General features: G+C 31.3%; 2 protein-coding genes across 3 annotated transcripts in view; one reads left to right on the top strand and one right to left on the bottom strand.

Moving 5' to 3' along the window:
• The window catches only part of LOC131949134 (integrin alpha-PS1), a 30,538-nt gene extending 23,423 nt beyond the window's left edge, over positions 1-7,115 (top strand). For both annotated transcript variants that reach the window (XM_059310903.1, XM_059310902.1), the window contains exons 17-25: positions 298-381; positions 608-713; positions 1,501-1,623; positions 1,951-2,016; positions 2,298-2,432; positions 2,713-2,838; positions 3,030-3,125; positions 3,500-3,625; positions 4,018-7,115. In XM_059310903.1, coding sequence (XP_059166886.1) covers positions 298-381; positions 608-713; positions 1,501-1,623; positions 1,951-2,016; positions 2,298-2,432; positions 2,713-2,838; positions 3,030-3,125; positions 3,500-3,625; positions 4,018-4,113 — 958 coding nt within the window. In that variant the 3' untranslated portion in view covers positions 4,114-7,115. The remainder of the gene's footprint in view (positions 1-297; positions 382-607; positions 714-1,500; positions 1,624-1,950; positions 2,017-2,297; positions 2,433-2,712; positions 2,839-3,029; positions 3,126-3,499; positions 3,626-4,017) is intronic.
• Positions 7,116-7,199: 84 nt separating this feature from the next.
• Positions 7,200-12,986, bottom strand: LOC131949135 (protein FAM136A). The gene is made up of 3 exons (XM_059310904.1): positions 12,853-12,986; positions 8,008-8,148; positions 7,200-7,787 (listed from the first exon to the last, which is right to left on the bottom strand). The coding sequence occupies exons 1-3, from the start codon at positions 12,934-12,936 to the stop codon at positions 7,590-7,592; spliced, it is 423 nt and encodes a 140-aa protein (XP_059166887.1). The 5' UTR covers positions 12,937-12,986; the 3' UTR covers positions 7,200-7,589.
• Between the last annotated feature and the right edge of the window lie 33 nt (positions 12,987-13,019).

Here is a 13,019-nt window from a genome sequence, read left to right as displayed (position 1 = left end):
TAGATTATTAAGGTATAGACAACTAACAAATGATGGCTGAAACTTCACCACATGGAATATTTCTTCATGTTGTTCTTGTTATCTTTAACTATAATAAAGCTCAATACTTCTTAAAATGTGGACTGGATGTATCAAATTTATTGTATAGCTAACCTATAGTAGCACATTCCCCAATCCATAACATTAGTACCAAAACAACGTAACGAGATATCATCAGAATAAACGGTATAAAATACATTACTGTGTTGTCTGTAAATTTTAAAACAAAACAAAATTCACTTTGACTTTATTTTTCAGTACAAGTACAGAATCAACCCCGTTAAATGACAGACATGTCTTGAAATTTAGAGTCATCAACAAAGCTGAAATTATTCTCCAGCCGTAAGTGAAAAGCTACTTAAATAAAGATATTCCATTGATTGTAATCTATGTTTTAGCCTCCCAGAAATATATTGATTTTTTGTCTATCTTATTATATTAATTCCTTTACTAAAATCAGATAGATGCCAAATGTTATTAAAATCATATAGATTTTTTACATTAAAACTGGTTGAATTTTAAATGCTGAACATATTTTGAAGCCTGTCACTTTCATTTTATCTGCCAGAAATGTCATTCCTGACAGTCCCATTCTGTGTAAAGGAGAACCAAGAAAATCAGTGGATTTCACTGATGAGAAAGACATTGGAGCATCAGTGAAGCATAATTTTGTTGTATGTAAAAACATCTATTAGATCCTAACAGAATCTCTTGTAGGTTTTCATGGCTGAATGATTACTTGAATACTTTACACCATATCTATGATATAAACCATTACATCTCATTTATACTTGCGACATGTATATTATACATGTCAAGGAAAAAAACTTTGTAATCAGAGAGTAGGCCCCCAACACATGTTCTGTTAAAATTAACTTATGCTGAATTTTTTTTTCTAGATGTATATAGTAAACTATACTTGTTGCAAGTGTAATTGCAGTATTAGAATGGCTAGTTGTATTATAAATCTGTAAGTGTGCTCAACAAGACTGTAACATGAACTTTGCCTGAGTTTGCACACGTTTATCTCCTCATTAATCTTTGTTTGCCCTGCAAACATGCCCTAATTAGGTCATTAAGCAAGAAGCTCTTGTCTTCACCTGTATGATGATGATATTAGGGTCCAGGAGTGGAGTGACCTAGGTCAGCAAATTCTGACATCAGCTGGCCTGATCTGGTGGTGTAGATAAAAACTAGATGAGGTTGTTGGGAAATTGAAAAGTTTGGTTGCTAGCTGAGTGGTCCTGTTGCACAAATGTAGTGTACTGGTATATAGTTTAAAAATGTAACAAATTGCCAGTACCGTTTTTTTTCCTTAAGGTAAAATTTCATAATTTTTCAATTATTCTTAGAAATTTTTAAGAATAACTATGATTAAACTAAATTTTTGTCTTGACAAAAATTTTTGTTCATAAAAAATCATAACCAGTTTATATTTTATGTAATCTTTAAAAAAAACAGGTACGAAATTTAGGTCCTGGTGTTGTACCCAACTCCTACATATCCATCAAATGGCCATATCAGTTAAAAGGAGCAGGAGACAATGAGGAGAAATATCTACTGTATCTCACCAGGATGCCTAAGGTAAACAATCATCATTGGTGGCAGATACTGTCATTTAAATGATGACTGGTGGGCCTACTGTCATTTAAATGATGACTGGTGGGCCTACTGTCATTTAAATGATGGCAGATACTGTCATTTAAACAATCAGGTACTGTCAATCAAAAGATAACAAGTATATGGGTCTGAACATTCATGAAGAAACAATTAATTTACTTGAGATTTAACTAATTTCCTAAGTATTTACTAGAGATTTAGCTAACCTCCTATAAATTGATTAGAGATTTAACTAATTTCCTATGAATTTATTAGAGATGTAACTAATAACCTATTTATTTAAATATACAGACTGTAGGACCAGTAAAGTGTATTTTTGAAGACATCCAGAAGTTCATTAACCCTAAAAACATTAAGGTAAGCTCATCAGTACTGAAACAGTTGTGTGTCACCCCTACAGAACTTAATATGTTCAGATACATTCTTTCATTACTTTTGTTATATTAAAACATGCTCATTTATATTTACAAAATAGTTCAGCACTATTCCTTCTTTTTGTTATTTTTCAACATTCAATTGAGATTTTAAAAATATAATATTCATCTCTTGTAGAAAAAAGTATTTTGCCAGTATGTGGATCTCTGGTTAATACTGATAACTTGCTAAAAAACTTTTTTTTCTTCTAAAATTCTCATTAGTTAATTGAAGAAGCTTCAGCAGAATCTGTTTTGAGCAATTATGTAGCAGACGTACCTCCTGAGTTTAAAGAATCCAGCAGAAAGAAGAGACAAGCAGACAGAGAACGTAGAGCCCCTGGTTCAGTTGTTGTCATGGTAATAACCTTGTTTCACTTTAGTCAGGGTGCTGATAGGTGCATGGATACATTTAATCATAAATTAATTGACTATATGCCATTTCTAATGCAACAATTTCCAGATAAATACATTTCCTATGACAACATGTTTATAGCATTTTAACTTTAATTACTTATTAAACTAGTCATAAAAATTAATTTAAAGACTACTATGTTCAACAAAGTAGGGAAATTAGATTAATTAGTAGTGAATCAGTCTTCTCAGATGACCACACAACATTTTTTTAAACTTTTTTAAGAGCTGTGAAAAAGAAGATATTGTTGACTGCTTTGAACTCAAGTGTGAAATTGGCAAACTGGACCCTAATCAGAATTATGCTCAGATCACATTTGAAGCCCGCTTATGGGAGAGCACACTATTATCTGTAAGTACTTTTAGATACAAAGATGACTTCTGTAAACATCCTTAAATGTATTAAAGTGACACAACGTATGTTTTTATTTTTTAATTTTTAGTTAAAACCCACTACTGTTGTTTTGTTTTTTTTAAATATTACAATTTTTTCCAGATATTTTTTCATACTTAAAATCATCCTTCTTTTAATTTTCGTACCAGAACTATCGCAAGACAGCAGATGTTCAAATTATTTCCTGGGCCAAGGTGGATGTACCTGAAAAAATAACTCAAGACACCAAAAATGATGTCAAAGGAGTATGTTAACTCAAGAAATAATAGTTGTCATCAATTCTCTCATTGTAAACTAAATTCTAAGCAATACCTTTACATCTATATGTTGTCTAAGCAGGTTTTGTTTAAAGTTTTACTTTTATACATTATTTAAAAACATTAATTCAAATAATTACCTAAAACAGCTAATCAAACAACCATGTTAATTAAAATATTGATATCCATTATCTCTTCACAAAACTTTTTTGTATTATGTATACATTGTTGTCATCTCTATAAATGATTGTCTTTGTTATACTTTATTGTCTTCTCTATACATTCTTGTGTCTTTTCAAAATATAGTTATGTCTTCTCCAAACACTATCCCCTTCTTTAAATATCACTGTCTTATTGTCTAGGGCATCACACGAGCTGTGCCAGACTTTAAAGAAACTGCAGGACAGACCGTTCAATGGTGGATTATTTTAGTAGCTGTTTTAGTGGGCCTTGTTGTACTACTTGTTGTAATTTTTGTTCTTTACAAGGTTAGTTTGTTTAAATGTATTCATTTATGATTTAACCATAAATATATTTTTATTAAAGTGTGAAAAGCATTCAATCAAAAGAACATAGATTTTTAAATTGTTAAATTAGGTCCATATTGTAGCTTTCTTATCATGAAGCTATTACAACACTTAGGCCTACATTATTTTATTTGCATCATTTAAATAGTACATTACAAAACACCACAATCAAAATTAAATTTAAATACTCGATTTACAGTTGCCAAACCATTGCCGAGAAGTATCTCATTACACTACACACTTCATTGTATTCTTCTGTCATTAGAATATCTAATCACAATTACCTTATTTAGTTCTGTAAGTTCTATAACATTTATGAGATATGTTTATGATATATGTTTCTTACTCTGTAGCTTGGTTTCTTCCGACGTAAACGCTTGGAGGACATGAAGACATACAAAGCAGAGAAAAAGCAACAAGCTATGCTAAGTGACCAGGATGAAGCATAGCTCTCACCCCCTCTAGGACTTAGTTAAAAAATAGTTTTTAAATTTTAAAAATTTTCAACTATTAGCTCAACAGTTTAGAAAACCTGTTTAACCAATACTATCTTCTACTGAAGGTACTAGAATTATTTTCAGATGGTCAGACATACGTCACCATTGAGGTAGTTTCTCAAATGCTTTTTAAATTGCATATCACAGTTAAATGATATTGCTGATCACCAAAGACATGTACCATTGTCCAATAGAATTGTTGGTGCTTTAAAGCCAAAACAATTTTTTTAAATAGATAATATCAATATTAAATTTTAATCTGTCATTTAAAAATGAGTGTAGATATTTTTATAATAGATAAAAATAATGAAATTACCATTTTACCATTTTTTTTATTTAGAGAAAAATGTTTTTTTTTTTACATTCCTTAATGTATACATTTATTATTGTTCCATCATTAAGGTTATGTCCCATGCTATACCGGGAGCTTAATAATTATGTTAATATTATATGCAAACACTAGTATAAGCAATTTAGCACAAATAGTATTATTTTAATCAAATGTGTATGTACATAATGATTTTAGCCATGACTTAGTTGTATAAAGGCTAAGAAAATAATACAACAAGCTTTGAATGCGGTAGCAGATGTGTTGATTAAAAGCTAATCTCTACTAAATTATTACATTTCAACTAGTACATTTTTATATCGGTTCCAAGCACTTGATATTCTTGACCAAATACTACCCAAAGTGGTTTAAAATTGTAACATTCCAATAACTAAAGAAACTGTACTGGATAGTTATTTATATCTGTATTTCATTAAGTATTGATGTAAACTTTTAAGGTCACATTAAGAAATATATTCTGCTAACCCTATTTATTCTGAGAACAAACATTTCTTTTAACATTACACACTTTTCTCTATAGTAGTTACAGCTGTTTACATTTTAAAAGAAATTCATTTAATACATGTACTTGGTGATCCATTTGTCATGTCACCCATTTATGCCTGATAGTTCTTAAGTGTTTATAGGTTTATTGAAAAAATATGTACATTTTACAATTTTTTTTTACAGTTTTTAATTCTTTACTAAAAATTCCTTGTATTTCTATTTAATGAGATTTTTTTTAATGTTCAGTCACAGAAAACACTATTTATACATCCCCGTTGAAATAATCCTTGTTAAAATATAGCTACAAAGAATGACCAATAATCTAATTATAAAGCGTTAGATGTATATATTTGCTGTGTATTATTTCACACAAGCATTCCTTTTATTTGTTACTGAAAAACTTGTTTTCATTATGCATGTATATCAAGTGTATTTACATAATCTACCTGTGTTTATGTCGCCTTGCTTTTATTTCTTCTATACTTCTACCTAGTGTTTATAAATTTATATATACATATATATAATATACAAGTGTAAAAACTTGTGTATAGTATGTTAAACTAAGCAAAAATCAAATGTGTAAAATTATTTAGATGTGTTGTTTGACTGTACAGTACCTATACATATTAAAGTGCAAATCTTTATAAAGGTGAAAAATTGGTGTTTACCTCCTGCCTCATTTACCAGGTGGAAAGCTTGCCTTAATCAAGTTACTGTTATTTATAAACTGTCTTTTATTATAAGTGTTAATTTGAAATTTTTGTGCCTGTTGCTAGGGTTTTTTTTAATATGCAAGTGAATTGCAATGTCTACTTGGATATATTTGGCTGTATTACAGCTAAATAGAAACTATTAATTCAAGTGATGCTGTTAATATTATTTTAAATGGCTACATTTAGAAAATAATTTAAGATTTTAAACAGCTAAATATTAAAAAGGCTATTTTTTAAATAAAGTTTGAAATGTAATATAAATAAAAATACAGGTCTATTGTATAAATTATGTGCCGGTTGATGTTTTTATTAGATTTCGTTTGATTTTCATGCTTTTCCCCCTCTGCAGTGGAAGCAGACTTGAGATTCTCTCTCCACAATGTACATAGCTTAAATTTGCTTTTTTGTGTCACTGTAATATTTATTGGTCTATGTTCTGTATATTTTGTCAGTAATTATTTTTACGTGATTTTAAGTTAGTGTATACAAAGAAATATTTATTTGCTTTTATAACACCATTTTAACGCTTTTTTGTGTGAAAGGTATTGATGCTTGGCATAATTTCTTCTACAATGTAAAAGTTGTGTTTTCATGTTTCCGTCCTTAGCTAGACATTTCCCTCAGGCTAATTAAATTTCTTTAGTTTACTGTAGCTTTCTCCTAGGTTACATTCCAGATTATAGATTCATTCATATTGTAAAGAACAGTTCCATCTTCTGTGTATATTTTTGATGGTTGTGATTTGAGATGTTATAAAATGTGTATGATGTATCATAATTGTCATGTGTGTACTGGATTGTTAACAGTTTTCATCCTTCCACTTTTTAATTTTAATATCTAATGCATTTTTCTCAAATTCCATATTATTTATATTAAGTCCTTGTATAATACCCTTTTTGCAAAAGTATGGGGGTTATTCACTGCAACACTTGTATAATTAGTAAACATTTATTTTTTCTAGATGTATTATTTTTAAGTAGGAGGTTAAAATCTTAATAAAAAACAGTTTTAAAAATCCCAATACAATTTTCAAGTATTTTAGTTTTTAAAGCAAAATAATAAATTAAAAGTGTTGTATTGTAACCCATTCAGAAGTAGGTGACACGAAAAATGTGCAATGCTTAATTGCTTTATAGTACATTTTATATAATTTTTCAAAGTTTCGCTTTAATGAAACATGCTATTTGATAAAGTGTTTGTCCAGCTAAATGTCTTCATGTGCAGGGTCAACCTAAAAATACCCTTGGTTTTTTAACTTTGCAGTATAATTATCAAACCTATGCTTTTAATTAGTGCAGTCTCCATTGCACATTTTTCAGAGAACCCAAAAATTGCATTTATTATCAGGTGCTGTAAAAGGGTTGTAATGTTTAATATCTTATGCTAAATAAATATTGGCTTGTCTATTTCTTGTGGCTTATTCATTTATTGATGATAACTATTTTAAAACAAACAACAAACACTAATGAAAGCATAAGAAATAACCAACCTTTAAAAGAACTATAAAATTTTCATTTTAATTCTTTAAAAATAAGCAACAATTGCAACATCAGCTTGAAGTTGCTTTACAAAAAAAATTAATCAGTTCAACAGTATTACTCTACACACTAATGTAGACTTTTTTTTTTGAAAACTAGAGAGGCTATTCACATAACTTATCTGTGGTTTACACAGACTATTGCTTCATAAAAAATACTGTAAATGCATTTGGAACAATGCTAATATAACTTAATCGTTTCTCATTGGAAAATCATTATTCCAACATTAGATAATTGTAAAAATAAAAACTTTTTTAAATAAAAACTTTTGAATAACAAACACACTTTCATACATGCCAAAGATTCCAAGTAAACAATAAAACTTTATAACATGATTAGTTATTAAAAATTCCTACTCTTTAAGTTGTCTAACATTTTTTTGGTCAGTCCAGGAACCAGTTCCACATGTTGATCAGCACACTGAATAACACACCTCTCTAAACTAGAACGTCCTTTTTCTACATCTTTATCGGAAGGCTTTGCTGGAAGCTCATCTCGCAATTTGTCCTGACAGCTCATTGCACAACGCTGAAGGCGATTCTGTGAGAGAAAAAATTAACATATGCTAATAATAAGTAGATTTTTTAAATTTAAGGTTAGCATCTCATTGCCAGCATGTGCATCCCAATTGTTTTGGTTAAATTATAGCAAATCACACCAGTAACAAGATATCAGAGGAAGAAAAAAAAAAACAAGCATTGTCACTTTGCAGTAGAGGAAATAAAAGAAAAATAAATATTTAAAATTAAATGATACTGACTTGAAAAAGCTCTATTTCATTCTGGAGATAAGCCTGAGCTTTAGTGACATCTCTTGAACAATCATCTATACAATTTTGTACATCCTCAAGGCTGGCTTTAGTATCTTGACAGCATTTAGCACTACACTTGTACATATCAACCTGCACATTGTAGAAAGAAAAAAAAAATTTAATGGTCCCTTTAAAGTGGAGTATCGAATTATTCAGATCTGAACAAATCAAGAACTAAAGGTTTTTACTAATCCATGTATAAACAGTCAAACTTTAATAAATGAATCAATATGAAATTCTTCAGTTATGATGATATTGAAAACAACATACAATGGCAGATAAAACTATAAATTCTCAAGTAAAAATTTAAGCAAAAGGCTTTTATTATAGGCCTAATAAATAACAAATTAAAACAAAAAAAATCTCAAGAAATGCACTAAAATGTTTATATAGGGGCCTATATAGTATATGCTGGCATGACTAAAAATAAAAGCCTGTGCACTCAATGATGAAAACGGAACACATCATGCCATAGATTGTAAACATATGAAATGGAATACACTTTCAATAAATAAGCGCTCAACTAAAGCTATGAAAATAACATAAAACCTTTCTACTTTTTAATTAACAGGTGGGAATGACCTTAACTTGGCGTAAATATTTAGGCCTGCCCTAAATTATAAAGTTAATGATATTCAAAGTCAATCTCGTGTGAGTGGAATAAAAATGTAATCATGTTTTTTAGGTCATGCTTAAACTGCATGCATAGTAGCTAATGATAACCCTTATGACATAATAACAGTCCCATTTTTGCTGCCTTCTGAGCTTCTCTTTATCACCTTGACATTTTGTGTCTCACGTTTAAGTAAAGTTCCCTTTCAAACCCGACGGTCTACGGGGCAAGTGAAGTAGAGTTCATTTGTTTCTGTGACCTCGGCATATGAAGGGATGGGATAGTGTGGTCAGCACTATGCCCAGCCGCCTTTACTTACCCTAACATCAGTTAGGTACCCATAACAGCTAGGTGGACTCAGGGACGGTCTATTGACTTGAACCGGATTCAAACTCAAGACTTACGGGTTAGCAGTTCAACTCTCTACCACTAGGCCACTCTGTCCTAGATTTACCCCCACCATATTTTTCAGAACTAATACTAAGTAAATCAAAATTTGGATCTGTTAACTAATACTATTATTAAATAATGCATCGCCTACTGAATCAAAATAGATCTAGCTATAAAATTTATTTGAAGCTGATAATGCACACAAAAAAAAAACCATTGTGATAGGCCTACAGTCTACAGCATAAAAAATGAAAGCCAAACATACATTACAACATGGAAACTATTGGAAACCCATAAAAATCAGATAAATATAGATACCCGTGTCTGATAATGGAACCTTCTTTAAAAAAAAGGGGTGTTGGGTTGTTAAGTATTGTAATCTCGACTAATTTTATGGTTAGGCGTATGGTAGGACCAGGTTTGGGGTTAGGGACAGGGTTAGCACTGACATTAGCCAGTCATGTGTGTATTTAGTTAACTACCAGTAACCTAACACCCCTTTTTTAAAGAAGATTCCAGCCGTATTATAAACATTCTCCCCAATCTTCTGTAGGCCTAACTAATAATCTAGATTATTCTAGATCAAATAATACACAAAAACACTAGAGAAAGCAATACACAGATCTAGATCTACTAGTCTAGATTTTTATTTAGATCTAGAGTAAAGTTCCGCGTGAGATCAAAACCTCGGTGGGATCACATTCCTGTTTATCGCTTCGTATAATATTTGTTTGGATGTTTTATACGAAACTACCAATATCTGCTGTAAACATGTCCATTTCTAAATATATCCAGGTCAAATTCTTTTGTTTCCCTCCTTCTGGAAGACTAGTTTTTAAATTTTCAAGTTTCGAGGTATGACGTCGTTGGCCATTCTAGTTCCCCCCTATGAAAAGCACTAGGTCCCGGATGAGATGAATAAAACCAACCAATCAAAGCTTTTATAACTAGGTTAACTATAAATAGCTTTTATTTATGTGTGGGACACTGAAAATACTGTATTTAAGGCTATTAAAACAATCTTGGAGGTGAAATGAGGGTGATCCCAGCTGGGGTAACGATTTTTGTGTTTTAACCTCGCTGGGTACACCTACGACTTGAGCTAGACTAGCCTAGATCTAGATGCTCTATATTTCAAGCTAAGCCTAGAATCTGTATACTTTCTATTTTTTTCTGTTGTTTTAAATTATTTCAATCATCTACCTCTTCTAAATCTAGTTTGTATCTCTCATCCAATCATATGTTAAGCAAATGTTAAGTTATGTCATGTTAGTGATTGTTACGTCCCTTTGTTATGATTGTTATAGTTGCGTCCCTTGAGTCATCACTGGGTCATCCGTAATGTGTAGTTAATAAATTTAATTAACATGTTTTTTATTTAGTTTTGCAATCTATTAATTAATTATACAATCAACAACACGTTTAAATGTGTAAAATGTTAATTCAATTGTTAAAATTGGATCAAAACGTAAAAAATACGCTAGTGATCCCAAGCAGGGACAGGTGATCTCAAGCAAAAAAAAAAGTGGGAAAAGTTGATCCCAAGCAGGTTCGTCACTAAAACATGAATATCTCAAATACTATGCGTATGAATACAAAATACTTCATGCATATTAAAGTAGAATGGCAGTGGAGTAATAATAGGTTGAATTATGGATTTTTTCAAATAAAATATTCTGTTATTTCAAATACACCATTAAGTTCCTTACCCCTTAAGAGAACATTTGACACCACATTTAAATATCTAGCTTATTCGGTTGACGAGAAAAAAGAGAATTTGAAAATTTAGCTAGAATGGAAAATGAATGACAAAACAAGAAACTTGCTCCTGGACCGGCATAACATGACGCCGTGAACTTGTGTGCACGAGCTTTTAATTCCCGCCATGGTAATTGCGTCAGATTAGGTCATTTACTCACCGGAAAATAACAAAAAGCAACTGGTTGATAATAAAACTTAGATCTAGTTATTTTATTATTTATTAAATTCTACTCTACATTTTATTCATACCATTTTAAGAAATAATGAACACCTACATAAATCAAACGACGGTAATAAATATTTTTATTTCAAATTCTAATTTTAAATAATAAATATGCATAAAATAATATGATAGTAATAGTTAAGATAGTTTATAAATGCAAATACATTTTACACTCAATCACATTATATTGAGTCAACAGTGTGGCAGCTGAGGTTCATACATGGTATTAGTGTCTTTTTTTTTTTACATTACATTTTTCTCATCTTGAAAACATGACGTATGTGATTTTTTTAAAAATAAAATCTCCAAACATCGTCACTCGCGTGATTGCTTGCTTATGTTTACTATCCTGTGGATGAAAAATCCCACCACGGTCGCGGGGTCACCGTGACTTCAGCAGGCCTACAGTACACGTCATAGAATGAACACACGTACACGAGATGGTCGGTGTCTTCACTTCTCTCTCTCCCCCCCCCCCCCTCTTCTTCAAGCAAATTAAAAAAGAGACCTACTTCCCTACTTCTGGTCATTTTTTTTAGTTCGGTCATTTTTTTTTTTAAGTTCGGATATCAGGCATGCTAGACAGCCAGCTGTATAAAAAAAATATTTTTTAAACTAGATCTACGTCTAGCTTAAAAAAATAAATAAATAAACGCTTAAAATGCCCGTAAACAGATTATTTAGCGCCAAAAAAAAGGCCGCTGAACGAGCATTTTTTACAATACGCAGCAATGAAAAAGGCTAACGGCCAATCAATTAAGTCTAAAAATCGCCCGTAATTAGGCCTAGCTCTGAAAAAGGCCACTGAACGAGCATCACTGATTATATAAACGAATAGGCCACGCGGCGTTGACGAGGTCAACCACCGGTCACGAATGCAGCAACGGTCGGCCCACAGTGAAGAAAAAATCAATATACTAATAAAATTACTAATACAATAATAATGTCTATAATTTTACTTTTTCCACACATGCTACAATTGATTTATAATTAAAATACTAGACTTAACAGTTCATTCCGTAAAAAAAACAAAAACTAGTTGTTTCAGTCTGGCAACTAGCGTAACAATGACGTCATGATACTTAAAATAGCGGATAGAAATGTCAGCGTGGGTACCTCATCCTCGAGGAAGATTTTAGAAAAAGTAATCAAAAATACTGTAAATATACATGATAAATATATCAATTATATATTAATGTACAGTTAGTCGAGCCGTTTTCCCCGTTAGTCGGTCGTTTTTGGCGGCGGTTCAGTTTTTACGGAGAGTGCTCTACTAGAAATCCTCTCATTATTTACAACCACGAATCTTGCGATTTTTTCTGGCATTCTAAGGCATATTATCCATTTTATTAGCAATTTGCATTAAAATAATGATGAGAATTTGCGATATAAACAGTTTTTTCATTTGTCGTGGATGGGACCCCTAAAATAAACGGAAAAACCGTCAGAAAACGATGCGTGACGTTTCAGGGTCAGAGGTCAATCCTGCCATCTAAGCAATGCGCCAGACTAGTAATAAAGTACTTTCGGTTTGTTTCTGTGTGAAACGGTTACAAAATAGCGCCCGATAAAAATCGGGAGTTTGGAATTTTTCGCTATGTGTGATCCCACGCGGAACTTTACTCTAGATCTAGATGTCTAAATTAGTAAATTTAGTGATGTAACCCCGTGCTTTCAAATGACATTGGGATTTGAAACGATTGGAAACGTAAGAAAATGTGAGGCAGTTAACATAAAACTAGCTAGATAACGACGAAATAATGGGAGTTTATTATTTTAGGATCTATTAAACTTATTTTCAAACAACCTGCATTTTTCTTAAACACTCCGTATCTAAGCTATTAACCATTTTGGAAATAGCTTCTTGAACTCGTGCCTGTGCTCCGTCCATTTTGTCAACAGTACAGCTACGTGGTGAATGAAAACTGCTGGAGACAGGGGCCTAGCCTGAAAAAAAATCCATTAAAAAATCTT

The sequence above is a fragment of the Physella acuta genome, unplaced genomic scaffold (assembly GCF_028476545.2).
Source record: "Physella acuta isolate Inbredline_101_S28 unplaced genomic scaffold, ASM2847654v3 ptg000675l, whole genome shotgun sequence".
Lineage (NCBI taxonomy): Eukaryota > Metazoa > Mollusca > Gastropoda > Physidae > Physella > Physella acuta.
This window is presented reverse-complemented; position numbering and strand designations above follow the sequence as displayed.